We start from the raw sequence: 26,994 nt of genomic DNA on the forward strand, positions 1-26,994 counted from the left end.
GTGAAAAAATGGTAGTCAGAGGCAGCAGGTGATTAAAAAGAACATGACATTGCAAGGAATTAATTCAATATGCCTTCCCGCCATCCCAGAAGAGGGAATGAATCAAGCTTGCAATGCTTATTTGTGAGGTTTGCTTCTGACTTCCCTAAACGGGAAGTAAAGACAAAACACACTTCAGTAATGCATGCCAGGATAGGCTTTTACTCTATAGCAACGGAACAGCAGGGTAAAAGCAGTAACTAAGGGTGGAGCTGCAGCAACCAGCCTGTGCAGTATGTTCTACAAAGCCAGCCACAGCCATCTGTGCTGCTCTTTAGCATATATTTAAGAAGCAGGCAAACTTCCCCATATATACCATTTGATGAGTTGGTTCTCTGTATTTACCCAAGTCCTCTTAGGATACTAGACAAATAAATGGTTGGTCTGCTTTTAGTACTGACATTGTTCAAAACTGGCTTTATGGAAAAGGACCATGGCTCAGTGGTAGAAACATGCACAAGTTCCCAGGCTCAATCGAACTGCCTTGAAACCCTGGGGAGCTGCTGTCAGGAAGTGTCCACAGCACTGATGTAGATAGATCAGTGCTCTGACAGCTTCATGCGTTCCTGGGCTGCAGAATGAGGTGGAAAAGGGACTGTAGAATTCCGACTGTACTATTTCAGATTGCAGAGGAGAGTTGCATTATGGACACTCTTGTGTCAAAAAACGAGCACAATGGGAAGATGGCTGGACCTTTCTTTTCCTTTTCAGAAGCATTAAAAAAAATGGCATTCTTCCACCTGTGCTGTGAAATGACGTCCAGATTCTCTATGAGTTTTACTTGCCAATCTGCTTCAGTTCTAACGCTGTCTTGCCACTTTGAATTCGCAGTCCAGCCACACTAGCAATTTTATAAGGTTCTTGAGGAAGATTTCCTCTCCCTTTCTCTCGCTGCCCAGAGAACTGTAATCGACATCAGTGACCCAGACTCTTTGATTCTTTTGCCAATAAGCATCGCCTCAGGCAAAACAAATCTAGGCTGCCACTGGATTCCATAATTAAGCAGTACCATTTTAACTTCCATGAAGTCTTTCATCACGAAGACCTTTCTGGGCTGTCCATATATCAAGGCTACCATTAACCTCAGAGGACAATCAACTGTGTCTGTTGAAATCCAGTTTATTTCATTGTAGAATGATTGGGATGAAAGAAAGACTCGGTGCTGCATTAATATCAGACAAGATAGTGTACTCCAGAGTATTTCTCCTTTTGCCCTCCAGTGAGAGTCAGTCATTAATTTGCAGCCCATTTTAGCAACAAAATAATAATTTTGAATGAGAGGAGAGCTGTAGCCCTACGCCCAAAAAAATATGTGCAGAAGCTCCAGTCATGTCAGTGGGACTTACCTATGTGAAACTGAGTGGAAATTGAGCTTTTGTTTCCAATTCATCATGTGCTGCACTCTATTTTTACAATCTTGAAAGACAGCTTGTGTTGGGTCCCCTCCCCCCCCTTTCCTTGGCACAGATCCTGTAGCACTCAGGGAAAAATTAGCTGCTCAGTTCACTTAAGAACCGTAGGCTAGTTGCCAGAGGCCTGGAAGATGTAGCGTGAGGAGGAGGTTGTCCTGACAATTGCCACTTCATTCCAACCCTACAGTCATCTGCATCTCTTGGTTGGTTGCAGCTTTTTGTAATGTGCTGTTAACAAGAGAGAGACAAAGGGACCCACATCATATATCGAGAATGGGTGGGGCAACCAGATTTTAAGAGCGGCAAGAAGATTCAGGGTGTTCGTTGCCGTTTTTCTTGTAATTTTTCTTTCTTGTAATAATGAGATATTCCTGAGTAATAATCCTATTATAAATAATCCTATTATAAACAGAGGATGGGTAAGAGGCTCCTTCTTTAAATGGTACTCTTGCGTTCTACAAAGGGATCCCATAGCAAATACCTGAAGGATCAGCAAGATTGTCCCAACAGCAGAAAAGTGTCACTACTGTAAATTGCTGGTGGTATCATCATCACAATTTTAGAAACACAGTTTGAACAGAGGTAAATTCCAGAAGTCTAGGTGGGACAGATGAAAAGAGGTGCATAAAAATAAATCCAATAAGTATTGGATAACTTTCAGAGAAGCAAATTAAGCCATTATTTTTGGCACATTTTAATCTAACTCTCCAAGGAGTTCAAGATGGCATTCAAAGGAGTTTCTTCATTTTATTCTAACAACTCTGTGAGGCAAATAAGGCTGAGATGAGGTGACTATCCCAAGTCCACATCGTGAGTTTTGTGGCTCAGTTGGGAACTGAACTCAGGTCTCCTCAGGTGAAGTCCAAAACTCAGCCCACCTCACCAGGCATGGAGAATCTTTTTTCATTCCGAGGGCCTCATTGCATCCAACCTCCTCGGGCAACATACGGGCAGAGACAAACAAAAGTGGGTGTGGCCAGAACAGGCGAGGCCAGAATTTACACATAAACAGCACCCACCATACATAGATTCAGCACACACATGTTCACCTACACATGCACACGCATACACATGACACACACACACATGTACAATTTGGTATAATTGCATATGCATAAGCAGACTTTCATTCACATGCTCCCTCCACTGCAGTTGGGCTTGCTCTCATTGGGACTGTTCGCACACTAGCCTCAATGGATATGGCATATGCTTAGACCATTGAAAAGTACCATACATGCCACCCCAAGCCCGAGTGGCTATGCAGCTTCCAGTTCGCACATGCCATGATGAACAACTTTTCATGTTCACCGTATGCATGTAAGGATGATCAGGGTTCCTTATTGGTTAGAAGGTCTCCAAACACATCTGTACCCACGCAAGGTTGGTAGGTACATGGGGGAAGTCGCTGGGGTCCTGCTCCTTATTCCGAGTGTATATGCATAGAGCTTACCATGTGAATTTTCCCCATGGCATTGAAAGAAGACTTCAGTTTGGAATAATTGCTCTAGGGTGATTCTGGGGACATGTTTCGGTCAGCTGTCTCCAAAAGTGATATGAAAATAGCTCTTGCCTTAGGAAGAGCACTGATCAGTTTTAGTTCTGATGTGAAGACTTTGGTGACCTATGCTGAACCCAAATTGCACTTCGGAAACTTTTCCTCCCCTTAGCATTTATCTGGTTTAAAATATATTCCATACCCATGGACGAAGGAATAAAATAAAGGTTGGGGGGGGGATGCTTTTGTTGCCTCAATACATCTTGCAGGGTGTGACACAATTTCTGTCCTTACATGGAATTTTAACTGCAAGCAGACATTCCCTGATGTATTAATGCTAGCATCCTGGCAGCCAAAGTTTGGGCTGATAAGTTCCAATCAAATGTAAATTTTCATCTCTTCTCCAAACTTTCCATGTTTTTGGTCACCTCTTTGGGTTTCTAACTCTTAAGGCCACATTCAGCTAAACAGGCACACTAGCAGAAGTTTCCAGCCTTGGAAACATACCACAGCCCTACTTTCTCATTGGCCTTACATTTATTGCCTGTGTTCCCTTTTCTTTCAAGGCTTAGGCCCATAAAGACTTAGTCCTTGCATAAAACTTTTAGAAGACATCTGAAGTTTTTAATATTTGATGTTTTGTTATGCTTTTATATTAGTTGGAAGTCGCCCAGAGTGGCTGGGGCAACCCAGTCAGATGGGTGGGGTACATAAAATAAAATAAAATAAAATAAAATAAAATAAAATAAAATAAAATAATTCAAAACAACATCAACAATAACCTTGCACAAACTACAGCGAAAACCACACTCTGTCCTAGGCATTATTTGTGCTGGGGGGCATCAGACATAAGCTCTGGAATCTGTTTTCATTTATATACTACTTACCAGTGCTTTTTTACTATATATATATATATGTTTAAGGGTACTCTCATTTTCCTACTCATATTGAAATACTGCCCCTCAATGAGGCCAAACTTAGATTCACAAAATGTTTAGGGGTATGCGTACCCATGCGACCTGCCCCCTTCGAAAAATCACTGCTACTTACATGCCAGAATGGCTTCCAAGTTCTCCATTCTTTGTCCACACCGAGGGCTATATTGCTCTAGGACTCAGGCCACTTTTTTTTTTTTAATGCCAGGTTGGCTGAGCACAGATAGTCCCTTTTCCCCCTCCACGGTAAAAGTCTACACGTGCAGTTTCTGACAAGACTTCATTGCTTGCAAGCCTATTACAATATTATATTGATTTTTCCTTGGTGTTATTAGTGAGTGAGCCTCCCTGTTGGTTTAAAATATTTCTTTGCTTTCCCTTAAATTGTATTTCACTACATTTGTTGAAAAAGAAATACTAAAAGGAAAGCCTTGTTTGTTTAACAAAAGCCTTTCTCCAGTCATCACTGTGCACTGAACACCCCTCCCCCTGCAAGCTTTCGTATTAAACCAAAATTGTTTCTCTATCCAAGTGTTTTTCCCTCACTAAATTGCTTTTGTCACTATCAGGCTGCACTTGAAGTCTGCCCTCATGATGATGTTGAAAGCAGCTTACAGTGCAGAAAAGGCATTATTGTTGTTGTTTTCTGTCAAGAACCGTGAAATATTTATAGGAGCGAGTGCTGAGATCCATGCGTGAGCCCTTCTTTAGGCAAAATTCCTATTGAATATTGTTTCTGAAGTAATAAAGATGAAGTGCGGATTTAAGCCACCCATTCAGGTTGCAATGCACAGACTTCAAAAGCTCTGTCAGCAGATTTCAGATGGGCTCAAGGAAATCGGTGTTGTGGAAGGGCCAAGCTAGATGTGAGGCTTGTCACGTAGTTAACCCAGGCATGCTTGCTTATTTTAAAAAATAAATAGCTGGTGCAGGACTGGATTTAGGTTTGATGAGGCCCCAAGCTACTGAAGGTAATGGGGCCCTTTATATGTCCAGCTGTCCTTTGTCAACAACAAATTGTCGCTGTTTTTCAAGAATTTGTGAGTTCTGATTTTTACCCTCTTCTGTGTTGTTGTCTTGTTGTTTGTTTCCTGCTATTTTTATTCTTTTGTAGGCTTGCTGACTGGCTATATCTATATGCAGGAATGCTGACTGGCATATAGATATTTACAGCAAATTTTGTAAATGATCTCTTCAGCTTGATTTATGCATCTTTTAAATCGTAGATAGAAGAAACAAAACTAAATTCTCCAGATGACAGGATAATTCAGCAGCAGTAAAACAAATCACATACACACAATTAAGAGAGTTCATGTTCAAGTGTCAGAGGATAGTGCAGAGCAGGAGGGGATATTCTTCAGAAATAACCTGTGTAATGTAAGCCATCTTTTGTGAAGTTACAGTCTTTAGATTTGCTTTCTGAAGTCAGGCCTGACACGAGCAGAATCTCCTCTTGCTTACCCTTAGATAGTATTTTGTGAAATTGAGACACAGAGGAGCAAAGGGTTAATCATCACCTTGGCTCAAAAGCCATACTTTCCTTTTCAGAATAAGCTGCATATTCAGAGTAAAACTGATATGCAGGGCCGGATTTAGGTTTGATGAAGCCCTAGGCTACTGAAGGTAATGGGGCCCTTTCTATGTCCAGCTGTCTTTTGTCAACAACAAATTGTCACTGTTTTTTATGAACCTAATAGGTATCTAAAGCCATTTGCACATAACAAAATATGTATTTTGTATGAATTACAACTCCCAGATAGCTTTGCGAATTTGCTTGCAGGTAAAGCACACCATATCCTTGTTCTCTCCCTCTGTATCTTCACCCTCATGAGCTACGTAGTTTTTTAAGCCTGAAATACGGTGTATTGGAACACATACAAAGGAAATGTGTTCGATTTCCCGAATTGCAGGGGTTTGGACTAGTTGACCCCTGGGGTCCCTTCCAACTCTAGAATTCTATGATAGCAACAGCCACCAAAAAAAAAAAGTCTTATAAATTTATTTCTAGAATCCAGAATGAATGCAACACGAGCATCTGAATCAGTGTGCAATTCCCCAAAGGTGGACATCAGATTAACTCAGGTGTGAATTGCTTGGGACTCAGGGTTCACACTTCAGTTAAGGTTTGGTTTGGAAACTTGCTGCTCAGGACTTTAGCTACATTAGTAAACAAGCTTTTGGTCTCACTCTCAGAAGAAAAAGAAGCCATTTGGAATTGTGTGACAACTGCAAATTCTGTGAACATTTTGAAGACTTATATCACCATTATCAACTTTTAGGCCGCAAGCAAAGACAGATCTGTTTACCCCAGAATTTGATTTTTAACTAAGATCATATGGTATCATCATACTTCAGCCTACTGCTGTGTTCACCCTTTTGGTAGGGAAGGCTAGGATCCAGCCTTTTTATCAAATTGCAGGAGGAGTATTTGTACTAATACTAATACTAATTGTACTAATACTAATACTAAGGAAGTTTAATTCTTTTGCTGTTGCTTTAAACTTCTGTGTTGGTATACTTTTTTATAATTGCCATCTGCTTTGAAACATTTTATGTAGCGACAAATGTAATGGATAGTCATTGTCATCATTATTAATTGTTTCATTACATCTATTTTTCTCTCTCCCTTGCTTTATTGTCTTCCTGTAGGTAAGCAGACTCGAAAGGGAGAAAACCCAAGAAACGAAGCGGATCCGGGAGCTGGAGCAGCGCAAGCAGACAGTGCAGATCACTGAACTGAAAGCGAAGCTCCACGAGGAGAAGATGAAGGAGCTGCAGGCCGTGCGGGAGAATCTCATCAAGCAGCACGAACAAGAAATGACTCGGACAATGAAAATCAGAGACAGTGAAATCCAGAGGCTCAAGTCAGCCCTGTACGCATTGCGGGAAGGGAGCAGCGACAAAGTACGGACAGCACTGACCATTGAGGCTCGCGAAGAGGCCAGGAAACAATTTGACTCTGAGCGCCTTAAGCTTTTGCAGGAAATTACCGAACTCAAGTCTGCCAAAAAGCAGGTGGACGAAGCCCTGAACAACATGATCCAGGCGGATAAGATCAAAGCAGGGGATCTTCGGAGTGAGCACCAATCCCACCAGGAAGCAATCTCGAAGATCAAATGGGAGAGCGAGAGGGATATCCGCAGACTGGTTAGTAACCTTATCTGGATGGGAAGCCACTTAACAGGGCTCAGAAGTACATACAGTGGTACCTTGGTTCTCAAACTTAATTCGTTCCAGAAGTCTGTTCCCAAACCAAAGCGTTCCAAAACCAAGGCACGCTTTCCCATAGAAAGTAATGCAAAATGGATTAATCTGTCCCAGACTTTTAAAAACAACCCCTAAAACAGCAATTGAACATGAATTTTACTGTCTAATAAGACGATTGATCCATAAAATGAAAGCAATAAACAATGTACTGCAGTCACACAATCAATCAATCAATCAATCAGTAGCTGAACTGGGTTCCACACAATCACACAAAAAAACAAAACAAAAAGAGCTGCAAAAACACAAAATAAATAGCAAAAATAGACCTCAGCGTAACACTCAAAATGGAAGTGTTGCACTCAAATCGGGAGCGTAACACTCAAAACGGAAGCGTAACACTCAAAATGGAGCACATTTGGCTTCCCAAAACAGTTCACAAACCGGAAGACTTACTTCTGGGTTTGCAGTGTTTCGGTTCCAAGTTGTTTGAGTACCAAGGCATTTGAAAACCAAGTTACCACTATACTGGTTTTGTGCAGTTGTCACAACTCTTATGTGGTGCCTGCAATGACAAAAGAAAGGTTACAGGGGCAGGAATGAATTGGCTGCCAAAACAGGGCAGTGTAGCTTGAGATGCCCCCATCCTCTCCACCACACACACCACACGGATCAAATTCACTGTGGGAACATTGCATCCTCCTTCTGAGTGTTATCGAGACTGACATATAAAATCAGTGAGCATAACTTACATAATAGTAGTTAGTCTCCCTCGTCGTTATTAGGGCATGTGAACAACGCATGCAAGCAGCCCTCTTTGACTCCGCTTGAATGTGTGCATGGGTACGCAGCTGCCAAGAAAAAAAATATATTTCTGTGAACTTGGGGTGGAGGCCCACAGCCATTTCTTTCTGCACAGCCCCTAGGGTGGGGTGGGGGGAATAAGCCAAAGCTGTACAAATGGCAATGTATTCCATGAACCCCTCCCCTAGGCAAGCTGCCTAGGGCTGAGGTGAAATTGGTGTTTCGTGTACATTTCCACTCTCGGTGAATGCATTATTCCTTTATATGTCATTGGGAGGTTCTTTTGCACCCCTTTGTGAAAGGGTCTAACACTTTGCTCAATAGGATAGCAGGTTGGGGGGGTAAAGAGGAGATGTGAATCCCAGTGAAGGTGTTTCATGGCAGGCAAATGACACCTTCCGTCGCATGTGACATTCACACTGCGTCACTTAACTGAGATGTGCATTTGAATTGATATACTGATGCAACATGCATGCATAAAGGAGGCGCCCATGATTAGAGTTCGATTGTAGCAAAAATGCACTGCCAGTGAGCAGTGGAACTGATAGTACAGTATGACACAACCAGGTGGACAACAGGGATGCTTTCTGTCCTCAGTGATGTCATCATATAACAAATTTGACTGGATACGTGCCACTGTGACATCACCAAATTCAGTATGTTATCCCTGATTAGATTAATTAATCACTGGGTGAAATCCCTTCAAATAATAATAATAATAATAGACTCCAAAGCAGCAGCAAATGGGAAACAATGGCTTCAAACAAATGTTGAAAACTGTGTTAAAGAGTGGAAGGTAAAGGATCAGCTGCAGATGTTCCTTTAATTGATTGTTGCTGTTTAAGAAAGTATTTCCCTCTTCCTCTGGCCTCCAAGCTTAAAGAGGATCAACTTGCTTCTCACTGCTAGTCTTGTAAAGTGTGCACAGAGTCCTACACAGAACAATACATATAAAGGAACATGAGTATACCTTTCAAAATCATATATATATTCAGTAAAGCAGGAAGACATCTAGTGGCAAGCAGAAGTCTAGAGAGAAATAACAAAGCCAATATCTCTCTCTCTCTCTCTCTCTCTCTCTCTCTCTCTCTCTCTCTCTCTCTCTCTCTCGTGTGTGTGTGTGTGTGTGTGTACAAACACTGCTGAGTGTATACAGAGAGGGAGTGTTGGGTTCAGTCCACAGCACTGAATTTGTCTGGATGACTAGCCCAGAATACAAACTTTTTGGGAGCCACATACAAAGCCAGACTCTTGTGTCATGCATATTGGCTTAAAAGCACATTTCACCAGACTGGCAGCTCTGTAAACAAGATCAGACCCTGCCTCGCAGACTTTGCTTTGCTTTTAGGAAAGCAGCTCCCGTTAAGGATTCTGCAATCACAAGATATTGGCAGGCTCTGGAAGTGGCTTTGAGTTATGTCTGGAAAATTCCCCAGAGTCTATTTTGTGTGAATGCTTGCACATAGACACCCCAAATTAATCATTTTCTTCCGCTGAGCATTTATTATTCTTATTTCTGTTATCTAGTTCATACCAAATCGTGACATTTTCAAGTCTCACATTGAGAGGTCTCAGTCAAAATCAGTCTTCCCCAGTGTGGTTTCTCCCTGGTATTTTGCACTACAACTCCCAACATCATGGTCTAAATTCTGGTGATGATGCTCGATATCAACTCCGCTTTAGCCAGCATGGCTGATGGTCAGGGAGGATGGGAATTATAGTCCAATAACTTCACATTGTAATGACCAGGCCTTCTTGGTAGTGGCACCCGCCCTATGGAATGCCCTCCCACCAGATGTTAAGGAAATAAACAACTACTGTATCTGACTTTTAGAAGACATCTGAAAGCAGCCCTGTTTAGGGAAGTTTTTAATGTTTAATCTTTTATCGTGGTGGTGGTGGTGATGATGATGACACAGAATAAATTGAACATGACATTGCAGAGAGGAATGGGAGATCTGAGTGTTGAGGGTCTATCATTTGTTTGTGGCTTTTTTCCTTTGTTTAGTTTACTGGATAGCACTGTGTTGTTGTTTTGCAGTACAGTATACAGTCCCACACTTAGCTGGGGAAATTGACTTTAGTTGATAAATGCTAGCCAGACTTTAATCTGAGTCACCTTCTTGTTCTAAAATTGTTCTATACTCATCTTACATAAGCAAACATTTGTATGACTTTGCAAAATGAAAAGCTGCTCAGCATCTACTGATCTTATCGACTGCAAAAGCTAAACGTTTTATGTATAGCTTAACAACCAGTACTGCAGTTACGACTACTGACATTTTTTATGGACAACTGCTTCATTTTTATAGAGTTGCATGCAGAAAATCAGGTTTCCCTGTGACTGCATTCCCATACAGGCAAAAGAGCTGACTGACTTCTGGATATCAAGCTTATATTAGACACAGAGCCTTTGCCATAAAACTGTGGGCAGGTCTATGCCATGCATTTAAACCACATCCAACACACATTTAAAGTACATGAATCTCCCCAAAGAAACCTAGAAGCTGCAGTCGTCGTCTCCCCCCCCCCCCGTGCAAAAAAAACTACAATTCCCAGCATGGTTAAACTACAGTTCCCAAGATTCTTTGGGGAAAGTATGTGCTTTAAATGTGTGTTGGGTGTGCTTTAAAGGTATGGTGTAGATCTGCTCTAATTAGCCTACATCGTCCAGAGTAACATATGTGGAAGTTAGCAAAATGTGCTATGTCCAAGTCAAAGGTATGCCTTTAGCACACAATCTTAAATGGATAGAGTGAATGGGGTGCACCTCACATTAAATGACCTTACAGGTGCCCTCTAGGTGTTCTTCCCTGCCCTGTGACAGCTGCTTGCTCGCAAGTAGTTTGCACATGGCTGTGAGAATGCTTAAAAGAACCAATCACATCTTTATTACAGATTTGGCACAGCAAACGCACCCTTTCTTGATTTTGTAAGAAATATCTACTTTATAAGGTCATTTAAGCAGTCTCCGCACCATACAAGAACTCCCTACAGAAGGACACAGCAACCTTTCCACAGAGTAGTGCCAGCCAATACAAATTGAGTGAAAACTTCTCAATCCTAATTGCAGGCCTGGTTTAGATGCTCTAAAACCCTCAGTGCAAAACCTCCCAGAAAGTAGCATAAGATCATGTGCAACAACCCTGATTAGTGTTGCTTCCTAGTAGTGATTGGTGTAGGTGCAGTAATAACACACACCCCCGCCGCCGCCGCCGCCTTTATGACCTGCTACTGGGAAGCACCACCTCCTAATGTGGTCGGATTGGGTTCAGATCAGACACTACTTCCTCCATACAGCTGCCTCTATGGACCTTTCCACCTGGAAAACTTTAGATGTAGGCTCTTTGAACCAGCCCATATTTATCACCCCATACTGACTCAGCATGTTTTTCCCCTGACAATCACATGGTAAATAGGGCAGCTATGAGCTGGCTTTTGGGGACATGCTGATCTGTCCATCACAATTAAACATTGCAAGTTGTCTCATTTTGGGAAAGTATCAGAATGTGGATTGAGCTCAGATACAGAAAGAAATAAAGAAGAAAAAATCATGAGGCCAAAATAATTCAGTTTAGGGTAGTTCCACCCAGGGCTGGATTTAGGTTTGATGAGGCCCTAAGCTACTGAAGGTAATGGGGCCCTTTATATGTCCAGCTGTCCTTTGTCAACAACAAATTGTCGCTGTTTTTTGTGTTGAATATATGCTAAATGGTAATTTATGAACCTGATAGGTATCTAAAGCCATTTGCACATAACAAAATATGTATTTTATCAAAGTAGATGTTGAACTGAAATACAATTAAGAAGAAAGATATTAATATTAAGCTCTAACTTAAAAAATATTCCTTTAACTTTTTTGGGGGGGGCCCAAGAGAGTGGGGCCCTAAGCTATAGCTTGTTTAGCTTATACGTAAATCCGGCAATGGTTACACCACATAGCTGCTACATAACAAAATGTTGTGTGCCCACCAAATAAAATATTTTCTCAGCTCTGTAAAATCTATATGTCCCTTTTCAACATCCTGTTTTCAGCCTTGGCTTGTGAAGAGTTGCAATCTATTTTTTCTTTGGCTTTTTCACATGCCAGGACATAACAGTCAAAAATCTGACAGGTGTATCTTTTCTAAACATCCAGACACAGATACTGTATGGAGATTCTTTGCCTTTTGGATTATTCCTGCTGTGCAGCTGTATAATCATTCCTTGACCATAAAAAGTTGCCGGCCATAACAGTAGGGGGTGGAGAAAATGAAACAATTGACTGAAAAGTTTCTGTTCGTAGATTGAAAGGCCTGTTTGAATGTAAACAAGTTGAGCTTCTGTATTCTGTAAACTGCCTTCATGAATGTGTAGAAGGTACGTTGGCTCACTGCTCTGGCTTGTGGAATAACACTGTCCTCCCATGTCTTAATTCAGATGGATGAGATCAAAGCAAAAGACAGAACCATCTTCTCCTTGGAGAAAGAGCTGGAGACCCTGACTGGATATGTTCAGAAACTTCAACTGCAGAAGGAGGCTTTGGACGAACAGCTCTTCTTAGTAAAAGAGGCCGAATGTAACATGAGCAGTCCCAAAAGAGAGATCCCAGGCAGAGCAGGAGATGGCTCTGAACACTGCAGCAGTCCTGTAAGAAAGGGGAACATTTGGGCTTTGACTGGATGCACTTTGCCCACTTATTGCATCATTTCCACGAGGAAGCATCCATTTGTGGTGCATGAAACGTGCCCTCTTGTGGCTGGCGTAAGACTGCACTTCAATACGCTCAATTTAGCACAATTTGCAAAAATGGTTATGGAAGTTAAAGCTTAGCATTTTTGTAGTACATGGAAGTGTTCAAATTTAAAATAATCTGTTCAACAGTTCTGTAAAGTGGGGGTGTTGAAGCTGAGAGATAGTGGCCTACCTGCGCCCATTGCATTCATGGCCGATTCAGGAGAGACCCATGCATACTATGCAACAATTATTTCATTGTTTGAATGCTTTATTTTATGTGAAATCATAAATGAATTGAATCCCAGAGGGTGAGAGACATGGTTTCAGGGTGGGGGGGCTAAATGTTTTGTCTTCTTTGGGTTAAGGTTACCAGATTTTTTTCAATGAATCCAGGGACACTTTTCAACTTCCTACCAAATAGGTGGATTTTGTCAGGGGACTGATATGTAAATCTGGGGACTGTCCCTGGGAAACGGGGAGATCTGGTAACCTTACCTTGGGATCCATCATTTCTGCCAAAGAACCTTGGGCTAGTCACACTTCTCTGAAGTCTCTCAGCCCCACTCACCTCACAGAGTGTTTGTTGTGGGGGAGGAAGGGAAAGGAGAATGTTAGCCGCTTTGAGACTCCTTCGGGTAGTGATAAAGCGGGATATCAATTCCAAACTTCCCTACACAGCCCAGCTGGTAACCAAGCAGCTCTTGCAGTCCATTTATCCAGCAAATGTACAGAACCTGGCATTTCGGATCAGCTCAGTTTCTGAGCAACCATCAAAGGCAGCCCCACATAGAGCACATTACAGTTGCCCAAGCTAAACCATGGGTATGCAGTAGAATAGACTTATCAGGTCCAGTAGCATTAGACAGACTAAGGTGGTCGCCTCAGGCAGCTGAACTTTGGTGTCACGAAAAGGTAGCAAGTTGTTATTTATTTCATTTGCCACGTGGGGTTCAGGGGAAAGGTGCCTGTGGGATTTTCTTCCTCAGATGCCAAAATAACTTGTCTGGCCTTGTGCACTGCACTGACAGCAGTTTGCCTATATGCAGCTGTTGTATTAAATGATTTAAACATTTCCTTTGCAGGACCTACGCAGAAACCAGAAGAGGATGGCAGAGCTCAATGCTACCATACGGAAACTTGAGGACAGGAACACACTGCTGGTGGATGAGCGGAATGAACTGGTGGGTGCTTTTAGCAATTTTTCAGTGGGGGTGCTTGAAAGCTGTATCACAAAGAACAAAAGGACCTAAAAGGGGCCATGACTTATTATTTTGTTTATTAAATTTCTACGCCACCCTTCATCTCAGGGTCAAAGGGCGGGTTACAGCATAAACCAAATGGATGATTTACATGGCTCCTCATCACTTTTAGATGGAAGGAATAAGCAACACATGAGTAGGAAAAACAGAGGGCAAACACAAGCACATTCCCTAAAGAGGTGGGGAAGATCTCTCCTCCAAGATTTACTCCAGTGGCAGCCAATGCAGTTCCCTGCAGATGTTGTTGGACTCCAACTCCCATCATCCCTGACTATTGGCCAAGCTGGCTGGGGACTGATGGGAGTTAGTGTCCAACAACATCTGGAGGACCAGAGGTTCCCCATCCTCTTTCAAAGCACCTTTAGTGCTCTAATCTCCCACCCCCACAAAAAAACCCTCTGCCTTCAGCTTTAATGAAAGTTAGAATTACCATGTTATCATTCCTTTCCTTGCACAGTAGACACCAGCAATGAGAAACCAAATGAAGAAATGAAGAAAGGGGTTTCTCTTATGAGTTATTATTGTTGTTACAGTTGAAACGTGTTCGGGAAGCTGAAAAACAATGCAAACCTCTTCTGGAAAGAAATAAGTGCCTCTCCAAGAGAAATGATGAACTCATGCAGTCGTTGCAGCGCATGGAGGAGAAGCTCAAAGCAATCGCTAAGGAGAATTTAGAAATGGTTTGTACTGAGTGTTCAGAACAATTTTTTTTTCTACTTGTGCATCGTAATATTGGCAAGTTTTTGCCCATAAGTTTTCTTTGCAGTGAATTTCTGGGATTTAACCGCAAAAGGCAAAGCTGACACTTGATCTCGTTAGTTGATGAAGGCTTTTCCTTCTTCAAAACTGAGTGTGAAGATTTCAGAAACTTGAAACAGGGAAATTATCAGTAGCTAAAAACCAGTCAATTTCATGCTGATCTTTGTAGCTATGACATTGTGACATTTGACACATCCAAATTGAACATCCTGGTGCATACAAACTGAACACAGCAACCTGCATGCCTAAACTTCTTGCATTTCACAGACTTAAGAAGTTTATTCTGGCATAAGCTTTTCATGGACTACAGTCCAATTCATCAGATACATGGTCATAAAGACCAATGCAAACTTTGTGCAAGCAAATCAGGATTAATACTCATTAAGTAGGTTGCATAGAGCAGCATCCATGCATGCAAATTTACATGAGAGCCTCCCAATTCTCACTTAAACTATGCTTGCGTTTGTACACATGAACATCCAGCACACCACACACACACCAAGATTCCCTTTGTGAAGTGGTGAGGGGGGGGTTCTTTCCCTTGAACCACACCCCACAGAAGAGATGTTTGAACCATTCCCAAGTAAGCTGCCTCCATTTGCTTCCCTTGAAACTTCTCCTGAAGTTTCTTTGTGTCAAGAGTAATTGACAAGCAAGAGCATTGTAAAAAGAACAAGGAATAATTTACACAGATCTGTTTCAAATCATTTCCCAACCTGCTCTCCGCTGCACTTTTCTCTTTTGAAAAAACAAAAACTTTGTAAGCCTATATCAAAAGATATGTTCAGTGATTCCTAGTCTGCAAGTAAATGGGTCGGGATTCATTTTAATGATTTTATGCAACAGAACTAGATGTCTAATTCTCCATGAAGTAAAGTTACAAACATAAGCTGCTTTTAGCATAAATTAATTTTAAGCAACAAATAAAATCCTAAGCATTTATATTCAGAAGTCCTACTGATTTTAGGGACTTACTCCCAAATAAGTGTGTTCAAGTTCTCAGCCCAAATCACAGAATCTAACATTCATACTATAGTGCAGGACTTTCAGCTCTAGCAAGGTTTTGTTCAGTTTTCTAAATAAGGGAGTATATCAGCCATACCCTCAAGACCATAGCAAGAGAACACTTCTTTTTTTAGAAACTATTTATGTCTACCTAGAAATACACAAAGTGGAAAAACTGCAGCCTAACTCCCTGACATCCATAATGATTTCACACTTAAGGCAGGAGGCAACAAAACAAAAAGAAAATACTAAAAATAGCCATGTCAATTTGGATGTCAGATTGTAGACACCTGGCAGAAAATGTTGCTGAAGCAGAAAATGTTGTTTAAAAGAAATTTAAAAGAAATTACTTGTTTTTAATAGTCAGGGGTTGCTTTTGTTTTGTTTGCTACACAGAAAGAAAAAATGACATCACATCCTCCTCTGAAGAAATTAAAATCTCTCAATGACCTGGATCAAGCTAATGAAGAGCAAGAGACTGAATTTTTGAAGCTTCAGGTTATAGAACAACAGAACATAATTGATGAATTGACACGGGTAGGTTGACACTTCTGCAAGACATTAGAAGTAGAGGAGTAGCGCCTGAAAGCTATCATTATGAAAAAGCAAGATGGCCTATAATTATGGAACCATTTCTCATATCCTGAAGTCAGGAGCAAGGCTCCCAGACCACATAGGATCAGACATAGCAAAGAAATTATAGACAATAAAAAGAAAAAGAAATAATATATTAATAATATGAATAATAGCAAAAAACAACCATCAGTTCACTTTATGGATACAATGACCATCAGTTACTGCATCAAAAGTTAAACATTAACTTAAGCCCGCCAGATATCCAAATAGATATCAACACAACATTGGCATTTGTATGGCATGAATTAGTCTCCCACTGTTATGGGTTGTGTATGGATTTCACCTTGATTTCCGTTCATGAGTGGGTGCCCTGTTGGCTGGATGGTGGTGCAGTCTGCCACAAACTGAACCCACCACGGGCAGAATAATCATGAGGATTGGTTTTTAATTCAGGGATGCAGAAAACTTTCCAGATTTTGCTGGACTCCATCTTACACTAGTCCCAGCCAGCAAGACCAATGGTTAGAGATGACAGGGGTGGCTGACCTTTTTCAACTCATGGCCTTCATTTCCTCAAGATCCCACCTTCCATTGGGTGAGGGCTAGAGACTTCTCAATGTGGGGAATATATTTGATGCCTGAGTGTGAGCCTGCCCTACCCTGGCACTCACTGTTCCTTGCTCTTCTTCTATAGGATAGAGAGAAACTTATTCGTCGCAGGAAGCATAAAAGAAGTTCCAAGCCAATCAAGGTAAGCGAAGCATAGAAATGTTTTGGACAAACAGGCTGTGCTGTATTTCATTATTGCAGAGCCCAATGTCGTGAGTCGCAGGCATTTTGGTGAGAAAGGCACTAGGCCTCGCAGACTTGGTTTTGCCAATAGAGGCAATGAATTTGCACAAATAGCAGCAAATCCAGGATGCGTTTGCCAGGGGTGGAGCATGTGGAGCCAAGAAGAAAAAGAAGTGAAAAAAGCAGAGATTTGTGAACCTGCACGTTGAGCTCAGTACACTCCTGGACCTCATCTCCCTAGAGAGAGAGAAGCTGCAAATCTTCTGCCAGTTGACCATGCATATCCCATACGCTTTCCACCCCTGTGATGTCTTATCCTTTATGTGGGAATAGAAACATTACAATACAAGTGTGCCTTAAATTCTCGTTGATCAGTCTGTCTGCAAAACAATTTCACTTCACTTGGCAAGTTTTAAGTGCTGATGCCAGTACTTTGCTATCCAAACCCACAGATTAAGCAGCTCTGTCATCTTACAGCATGACTCATCTTTCCTTTGATGTTTTCTAATTCAATTAGGAAGTCTGAAGGCACTAAGCTGGGGGGGGGGGGATGGACTGGATTTAACATGGCTTACTTCATAAAGTAGCAGTTACTTTAGCATTGTTCCTGTGCCTTAGCTCCAACTAAGCCTGTAACCAAGCATAAGGACATGTAACTGAAGCAACCATATATTGCTTCCCTGTTTCACCCACACCCCTTCCCTTCCTCTTCTGTTTTCCCTGTGTCAGATTTTAGAATGGAGGCTCCTCAGGGCAGGGATCTCAGTTCTTATATCTCTGTAAAGCAGCATGCACAATGATGGAACTATGTAAATACATTGATAACAAATCAATAGTGGGTGCAACAACAGTGGGTTGTATACAGCAGCGTCCTCCTGATCAAGGAAGGCTCTTTGATCCATCTGTGATTCCTGAATTGCATGGGGTTAGGCGAGAACACTCTTGTGGTCCCTTCCAACGCTACAGTTCTGTGATTCTGTGTGAAGAAAAGCGGGAGGCAAACAATTTTCACTGATTCCCTCTGTGTTCCCCCTTTGCCTCCCCAAATCTGTAAAGATGTTGGGGGGATTCTCTGGAAATGCGTGGAAGGTGGTGCAACAGGGGGCTGCAAGAGAAAGGGCGGCTGTGTGTGAAAATCACACCTCTCCTATTTCCATTCATGAAAGCCTGCACTAGATCAAGCAGCCTTCCCTGTGCAGGGCCCATTGCTAGCAAACGGAATCCTGGTGCCCCTGTGCACTGATTTCAGTGAGATTTCTCTCACTTGTACAGCACACTGTGAAGCTGTGTCCAACAATGACTGCTACTACTCTGACACTGGGGGGAGTGAGAGGAGGAATTCTGGTGTGCACTGTACTTCTAAAACAGAAATGGGCCCACCAATGACGCCATGTTGTACAGATCCCAGCACAGCAATCACATCAGCTTGCTGTCTAGATTTTGTGGCTCAGCAGGACATGATGAAATAGTCAGTGCAGAGCCAGCCAGGCTTCACCCATGTGCCTGAATCAAGAACGTAATGACTGGACTTGTAAGCATGACTGACTATTGCCTGTGGTGATGGAACAATACTGGCAGTATTTTTTCATGTGAGGTTTTTCCTCCCTTCAGAGGCATATATTGGACACAGTTTATGGGGGTGATGATGACTCCATGGACTCAGAAACCTCATCCATGGCTTCATTCAGGACAGACAGAACACCAGCAACTCCAGATGAAGACCTGGATGAAGTAAGATATTTTGCCTCATACTATACACCCTGAAGGGCTAGCAGTGGGGACTTCTGCAGTGGCAACAATTATTATTTTTATTATTAAGTGACTGATCGGAATTTTAAAAACAGGAAGTCTGGGACATGGCACAAATCTGAGCAAAATGTAGTTGTTTGATAAGTATTTGTTGAATAAACTATGTGAAACAGAGGACTCTCTTGTGACCTATTTAAAATATGCATTTTAAATTGAATTGGAAAGGGCCAAAGCTCAGTGGTAGAGCATCTGCTTTGCAGGCGCAAGGTCCCAGATTCAATTCCCAGCATCTCCAAGTTGGGCTGGAATAGACTCCCTGTCTGAAATCCAGGAAAGCTCTTGGCTGTTAGTGTCGATAATACTGAACCTGATGAACCAATGGTGTGAATCAGCTTAATGCAGCTTCCTGTGTTCCTAAACGAAAGGTAAACCATGGTATGGTTAGCTTCTTGTCAAAGACTACCATGTTGAGGAAAAAATGTTGTAAATTTCAGTGAATTTCTTCACGTTTTTAAATGTTTTTCTTGCTAATTCTTTGCCTTGTGTGTCATTTTGTTTTCAGAAAATAAATTCCCAGCTTTTTGAAAGCGTGATAAAATACCTTCTTTCCAGCTGAATAATCCATTCAGCTGAATTGACACGAGCCAAACTACATGTGATGTTTACAACACATTGAATTCCACAATTATACTTCTGCTGTTTGTTTAATGTGTGGAGGGGATCAGGATCAGGACTGGGGGGACTGTACCATTTCCCCACTGAAAATTCTCCCCTCCTTGCAGCTGCTATTTGCTCCCAAAGCAAGTAATAGCAAAACCAGCAAAACCTCATAGCAGTTGAAGGTGGGACTTTTTCTGCTGGGAAGCGGCATGGGAAAAGGGGTCGCATTTCCTGCCCTACGTTGCAGTCCTGATAGTTTTGCCCCACCTTGGAAATGCTGTGAGTTAAATAGAGAATTCCAGTCAGGGCATTCAGAAATTTGTTTAGCATCATGTGCCATTTGACCAAGTGTTCTAGTATTGCTTAACTCTCAAAATAAGCATGGTGTATAAATTGTGGGGGGAAATTATTTTGAATTATTGTATCTGGTGTGTTATAACTAGTGCTTTTTTTCTTAAAAAAATGTTTAGGGGTACTCTCATTTTCCTACTCGTATTGAAATACTGCCTCTCAATGAGGCCAAACTTAGGGTCACAAAATGTTTAGGGATATGTGTACCCCTGCATACCCCTAGGAAAAAAGCACTGGTTATAACTACATTTTAAGTATGTTTACATCACATTTTTTGAAAGAGAACTGAGTGTTTGGTTTTTAAAGGAAACCACATATAAGAGAGAACACAAGCTACAACAATGCTCTCTTTAGGTTACATGTAAATTGTATTCCCTTAATTTAAAAAAAAAAAAATTCCAGGAAGCAACAAACAAACCTTTTCCCTTTAAAAATATGTTATTGATGGTTGCATTTTGATATGGTGACTCTTTTTAAATTTGTGTTCATTAAACTCCTAAACAAAATACCAAAAAATTATGTGGCTTTCAGCATGGTAAAAACCCTATACAATCCTTCCAAGTTTTTGCAATATACATTCCTACAGTTTATAACCACCTGAGACTTCCTTTATTTATTTCTCTGGCAGAGCTTAGCAGCTGAAGAATCAGAGTTGCGATTTCGACAATTGACAAAGGAGTACCAAGCCCTGCAGAGAGCCTATGCATTACTGCAAGAGCAAACAGGAGGTATCATAGATGCAGAACGAGAAGCCAAGGTTAGCATTTGCCATGGGCAACATTTCTCTAAAACTCAAACATACACCCCAAACTTAAAAACAGAAGAGGAGGAGAGAGATGTTGTAAGAAACGTATAGCTGTGCTACATAATGTTGTGGCTATTCTTTTTAACAGGCACAGGAGCAGCTCCAAGCTGAAGTCCAGAGGTACAGAGCTAAAATAGAGGATCTGGAAAAAACGCTGGCCCAGAGAGGACAGGTATATTCTTTTCAACTGGTGTTTTCCACAGCTGTTTTCACCCATAGGCAATATTGATTTGCTTTTGCATAAAGAAGTTGTTAGAAGCATGGTTTGTTGTATGGGAAATAAATGCTTTGCATACATGTCTCCACTATGTGAAAGGTGACATGTGAAGACCATAAGAGATACACAGAAAACTGTAGCAACACGCCAAATTGGGTGATCATACATATCCCACCCATTAAATGTAGCTGCTTTCAATGTCCCACTTCCTACAACACAACTGTGGATTAATTTGGTAGTAAGTGCAATATAAAGCTGAATAAGAGTTGAGTCAGCACAGTGAAAATAACATCCATTATTTTCTTAGTCATGGTGGCTTTAATTACTATCATGACTGTGGTTTCCTATCTCCTGCAAATGTCAGCCCTTTCAGGGCCAATTCACACAATACAATTTTCTTTGACATGCATTAGTTCCGTTTAACAAAAAACTTGTGTCCATACACATCATAGTGTGTCTACTTCATTACATATCACACTTCTTTTAATGTTAAAATATTTCTTCCCATCAAACAGGACTCCCACTGGGTAGAAGATAAGCAACTTTTTATTAAGAGGAATCAAGAGCTTTTGGATAAGGTATGTTCAAAACCTGAATTTCTAGATTGTACATGAGTGCGTAGAATTTGGTGCTGAAAACTAGAGCCATTGCACTTTGTTCTGTCCAGGATTCCAAATGCATGATAAGAAGTTTTTCATTTCTCTGCAAATTCTGAAAACAGTAGTCTAGCCAACAGGTAGGCAAAAAGCACAGATATCAAAACGTTGCTGAAGTTTGCATAGGAAGAAAGTAAAATATATTAATTCCAAAATGCAAGAAATAAAGAACAAATGAAAGATATCAATATGAAACTCAATTGCAAAGAAAGGGCAGTAGTTGTAATCAAAAATAAAACAAGAGACTCTCCAACAACATCAGACAGTAAAAGTAACTTTTAGCAGCAATTTTTTTCATCCTTCTTCAGAGTTGGCCTTTCAGAGCAACTAAGAATTCTTCCAATTTTGCTCAAAGGCCAGTCCTTACACAATGCATTTAATAATATAAAATATGAAAACTGAAAAGTCATCCAAGAAAACTGCATGAATCATCAAAAATAATCTTCAAAAGTATCTCTTAGCCACAAGGAACAATGAATCCCTCAAAAGTCCCAAATCAGCACATGCAGATCTTGTTTTATGTGCCAGGTTGCTTTTGATATATTTCCATCGATTTTTAAAGGCAATTTATGTTTATAGCACATGACCTGTAACCTTTATAGGCTTTGTTATGTTTTCCATTATCAGGCTGACAATGAAGTTTAAACAGTTGGATAACTTTCGTTTTGGGGAAGGGGTGGAATATTGCAGGGGAGAGAGTGGTGGTAACCAACTTCTAAACAAACATGGTCCGGAATCTCCACTAATTATATATTTACATTTGCCTTATAGATAGAAAAACTGGAAATCGATAACCATCGATTGCAGCAAGAGCTGCAGGATGCCAGAGATCAAAATGAGCTGTTGGAGTTTCGGAATCTGGAGCTTGAAGTAAGACGCCGTGGACCCTTTATTGCAGAATGATTTTTTTTTTATAACTTTGTGTTTGTGGTTTGCTGTTTGGAAGCTGTTAGCTGCTTTGAATATTTTATACAGAAAAACAGAGTGCAGATGCACAAAAATATATAAATGATCATTGATGAACAAAGATAACTGAACTGGGAAGAGCAGTGTGGAATAAAAGTTGCCTCCTTCCTTCCTTCCTTCCTTCCTTCCTTCCTTCCCTCCCTCTGAACAACAGTTGCTGGGAAGCACAATTGGGGAGAGTGCTGTTATGCTCATATGCTCCTTGCAGGCATCTCATAGGCATCTGGTCAGCCACTGTGAGAACAGAATGCTGAACTAGTATTGACCTGATACAAGCAGAGCTCTTTGTATGTCCTTATGTTAAAGAACAACAGAAATAATTAGATGGGCTCACCACCAAGCATCTCCAGGTACAAACAGTGCGCCACATTCAAGCTTGGTGTTGCTATTTCAGGAGTTCCCCAGTACAGTGTCTCACTGAGAAATTCACCAGAGCACGCATTTTTAATGTAGGTCAGCTAATCCAGAATAAATAACAGGCTCCGAATCTGTCACAATCATCCATATGAATAGTCTTCTTTGATATATGTTGACAATACCATTAATAGCAGATCGGTTCCCCCTGCTTTCAATGATATTTAATAAATAATATTTAATGAATTTAAATATTGTAAGAACAGATAGATAAATAAAGCCAGTGCATATTTTTGAGAACATTCTTACTGGCATTTGGTAACCCAAATATTTCATTTCAGATTAACATTCTCATGATTTTTATTTTTTATTTAGTAAATATATATACCGCTTACTCAAAAAATATATCTGTTGTTTATTATTGAACCTACTGATTGCTTTTCTTACACAAACTCAAAGCAGCTTATAAACATACATTAAACCAAACAAATGCACAGCATATATTAAAGGATGAAGAACAAATTGGGTAAAAGGAAGAACAGGGTAAAAAAAGCAAAGTTTTCATCTGCTCAATGTACATAACTCTTCTAATTCTTACATAATTCTTACATTTTACTTGAAGGAAAGAGAAAGAAGGTCTCCACCATTTAATCTACAAATCCACCCATTCTCCGATGGTGTAAGTGCTCTGCAGATCTACTGCATGAAAGAAGGTGTCAAGGTATGTTAGCATGGATTCAATAAAAAAAGGAAAGATCCTTTTTCCTTTCTGAAACAACTGAACTAATTTCAGTTGTTAAATTGTTCGTCTAGGTACAAACAAACACATGAAGATACAAGCGGAGTTAGGATTATGGTGATCCCAATTTAAGCACATTCAAGGATCTCATTTGCATAGAGTCTGTACATTTAATCCATGGCCCTCCATTATCCAGTGTATTAGTCCATGTACATGCAAAGACACATGACTTTTGAGTTCAAGGAAGTTGGGCACAGGATCAGTGGGCCCAACCCTGATGAGCTCTTCCCAAAGTTCATTGAACACTTGAGTTTCGCTTTTATGAATGAAGTGTGGTAGACTGTAGAGCTGGATATGATTTTAAGCACTCTAGTTTTGTTGATTATACTGACTGTGAAAAGCCTTGATCCTTTTGTTCTTAATAAGTGTTTTGGTTTTTTTTAACAGGATGTTAGCATTCCAGATCTTATAAAACAGTTAGACATCTTGGGCGACAATGGGGTAAGTGATATGCATACCTGTACATAATATGAATATTATGTACAGCACCACAAGGGAAACCTGTAAGGCTGCAGAGTAATGCAGCAACCTGTTTATATCAAAGAGGAAAGCAATAGAACTGTGTTCATAATCTCTTTTTTTCAAATTAGTTTTTATTAAGGGATTTGGTTTTTTTTACAAAGAAAATAGATAAACAGGGAAGAAAACTTTGTCTGAGATGTTTGGTTTTCAAGAAAGGAATCGCCCAATTGTGCATTTTGGAGATATTTCTGTCAGTTACAAAGACTGGCCTTTTGTGGATAAGAAAGGTTTTGTCTCTGGTACAGAGTTCTGCGCTCACTGCAGAATGTAATATCCATGCAGGCATGTTTCCCCATTCATTTGAAGAGAGAATGTGATTTTGCACAGTGCATCACATTGCCTGTACACAAAACTGCTTCCTCCACTTAAGTGAATGGGGAAAGTCCATTAGGGGCATGGGAATACTAAGATACTAAGATGCATTGGACTATAGGAGAAACTGAATCAGAATTCTCTCCCTCAAAGAGAGAGAGAGAGAGAGTACCTATTTGGCAAACAACTGCTGCTTTTCTCAGTTTGATCTTTTGCCTTTTGAAATTTACAGAATTTAAGAAATGAAGAGCAAGTGGCCATAATTCAAGCTAGCACCGTGTTGTCCCTGGCAGAAAAGGTACTTTTGGGGCACTTGGTGTCTTTAAGTGTACATGAATTTAAGCTGTTAATTGGAAAGCAATGTAGCACAGAATGAGGGGGAGAGACTGAAATATTATCTGTCTGTCAAAAAGTATGTTGTCTTTTCATATGAAAGAATGGATAAGAGTAAAATATGATTCAGGTGCATTCTCCACAAAAGGAAACATTAGTTTTTTCCTGCTTGTTTGTTTTTTAAATAATTTCATTCATCAATCCTGTTGTTCATGTTGGCCTGGTTCTCGGATATAAGCCAAATCATTTTATTTTGTGACTGTTTACTACCTTTCAGTTGCCCAAGGCACTGCTCACTTTAACATTCTAGTTCCAGTAAGAGTTCATTACAGTGAAGAGTAAAAACCAGCATTTCATTGTTCAGATAAATGACAATTTGCTTGACTTGAAAGCTCCCACTCTGTGAATAACAACAGATTAATGAGCAATATGCACTTTAGCTAGCAGAGTTTGTCCTTGAAATGATGAGATTACTACCCAGAATGATGCACACACTAGTGATTCACATTAACACAGACTGCCCTTTAAATGGAGAACAGGCCCACAGTAGGGTACATAGGACATAGCAGTTTACTGAGACCATTGATCCATCTAGCTCAGTATTGTCTACATTTGACTGGTAGCAGCCCTCCATTATTTTTCAGACATGGTTTTCTCCCAATCCTACCTGGCAGGGATTGAACCTGGGCCCACCTGCACACAAAGCAGATGCTCTTCTGCTGTGCCATGGCTTCCTGTCACTGATTCTTCCTGTGCTGTAAATGATAAACTGATGAGCTCTGAGCAGGAGCAGAACTACTCAGCCCTTTGAATGGGAAAAGATGAGCAACATCAAACATGGGGTATCCAGGAAAAAATATCTCAAACATAGGGAAGATGGAAGATGGAAATATCCACAAGAACAGACTTGGAAGGATTTGCACAAGTGGTTAAGAAACAGAACTTGCCTGGACTTGGCTCTTGGACAGGTTGGGTAACTTGTAGACTTCTACATATTGCTGGGTTCCATCTCCCTTCAACCTCAGCCATCATGGCCAATGGTCTGGGCTAATGGGAGGTGTAGTCTAGCAACTTCAGGAGGGCCATAGAGGTTCCCCACTGTTACCCTAGGCCACGTTTTCAGTGCTTGAGATGTGAACAAAATGTCTGTGATTAGGGGTTTCTTTTTTTAAAACCACTGGGCAGCCATAGCCTCTTACCACATTTGGAAGAAAGAGGTATGGATCCGAGTCCAACACTTCATACAAATTAATGGCAAACAACTAAAGTAAGATATTTATTTATCCACATTATGAAAACTTACATCCTTACGGGTTACAGGTTGAGCCACAACTACAATACAAAACCACATAAACCCAACATTCTAAATGTTCTGTTTCATTCTATTATTTCATTGTGATGGTTTGCTGCTTTGTTGTTTGCTGCCCTGGGCTTCTTTGGGAGGAAGGAAATAGGAAAGAAATGTCAAGATTAATAGATAACAAATGCATAGAATTACAGGTCAGTAAAATCAGTGCTGTTATCTGTTAGAATCCCATTAACTGCCTTTACAGCTGCTGAAAGAGAAAGCCGTTCAGAAGGCTCCTATTTCCTTTGTTTCTTGTTTTGACAAGAGTAATGAAAAAAAGATGCAAATAACTTTTTGGCCTTGCTCCTTTTTCTAGTGGATACAGCAGATTGAAGGGGCTGAGGCAGCTCTGCACCAGAAGATGATGGAGCTGGAGAGTGACATGGTAGGGGAAAAAAACATAAACTAGACCTTGTAATTGTTGCAATCTTTGTCCCATACATACATCACACATTTTATTATTTATTTCCTGAATGATTCTGAGCATCAAATGCTACAGCTTTTGAATAATTAACATGTGGGTTTGTTTGTTTTTTCCCAAAATCATCCTTCATTGTAGGAGCAGTTCTGTAAAATAAAAGGTTATCTAGAGGAAGAACTGGACTACAGGAAACAAGCTCTTGACCAGGCCTATATGGTAAGTTGAAAGCAAGAGCTGGAATGAACACCAGCACATAGGTCTCAGAACACTGATTACATGCACCTCAATGTATTTGGGGGTACATTCTCATGTCAGCCATTGGAACTCGGTGTGTGTGTTTGGGTTTTTAGAAGGTAGAGCATTTTCCCTGTTGCGGGGGTGGGAGGGAAAGAAATCAGCCTGAGCTATGGGTATCTTGCATATGCGAAAGCTCCATTGCCTACATGGAGCTTCCGTGGGCATAATGGCAGAAAAGGGTGCATATTGTTCTCTATGTGCAGAGTTA

General features: G+C 40.8%; 1 protein-coding gene across 7 annotated transcripts in view; it reads left to right on the plus strand.

The window, feature by feature from the left end:
- JAKMIP2 (janus kinase and microtubule interacting protein 2) overlaps positions 1–26,994 on the plus strand; it is a 91,555-nt gene that overhangs the window by 52,851 nt on the left and 11,710 nt on the right. For 5 of the 7 annotated variants that reach the window (XR_003705211.2, XM_077924472.1, XM_028717884.2 and 2 more), the window contains exons 3-18: positions 6,531–7,028; positions 12,309–12,518; positions 13,688–13,786; positions 14,398–14,544; positions 16,025–16,165; positions 16,899–16,955; positions 18,608–18,727; positions 20,385–20,513; positions 20,650–20,733; positions 21,294–21,356; positions 22,206–22,304; positions 23,377–23,475; positions 23,941–23,994; positions 24,620–24,685; positions 26,385–26,453; positions 26,628–26,705. Coding sequence is in view for 6 of the 7 variants with exons in the window: in XM_077924472.1 (XP_077780598.1) it covers positions 6,531–7,028; positions 12,309–12,518; positions 13,688–13,786; positions 14,398–14,544; positions 16,025–16,165; positions 16,899–16,955; positions 18,608–18,727; positions 20,385–20,513; positions 20,650–20,733; positions 21,294–21,356; positions 22,206–22,304; positions 23,377–23,475; positions 23,941–23,994; positions 24,620–24,685; positions 26,385–26,453; positions 26,628–26,705 (2,013 nt within the window). In the remaining variant the exon portion in view is untranslated. Of the gene's footprint in view, positions 1–4,430; positions 4,853–5,481; positions 5,505–6,530; positions 7,029–12,308; positions 12,519–13,687; positions 13,787–14,397; positions 14,545–16,024; positions 16,166–16,898; positions 16,956–18,607; positions 18,728–20,384; positions 20,514–20,649; positions 20,734–21,293; positions 21,357–22,205; positions 22,305–23,376; positions 23,476–23,940; positions 23,995–24,619; positions 24,686–26,384; positions 26,454–26,627; positions 26,706–26,994 lie in introns of those variants that run through there. The other 2 variants (XM_077924476.1, XM_077924475.1) reach the window with 2 other exon arrangements.

The sequence above is a fragment of the Podarcis muralis genome, chromosome 2 (genome assembly GCF_964188315.1).
Source record: "Podarcis muralis chromosome 2, rPodMur119.hap1.1, whole genome shotgun sequence".
Lineage (NCBI taxonomy): Eukaryota > Metazoa > Chordata > Lepidosauria > Squamata > Lacertidae > Podarcis > Podarcis muralis.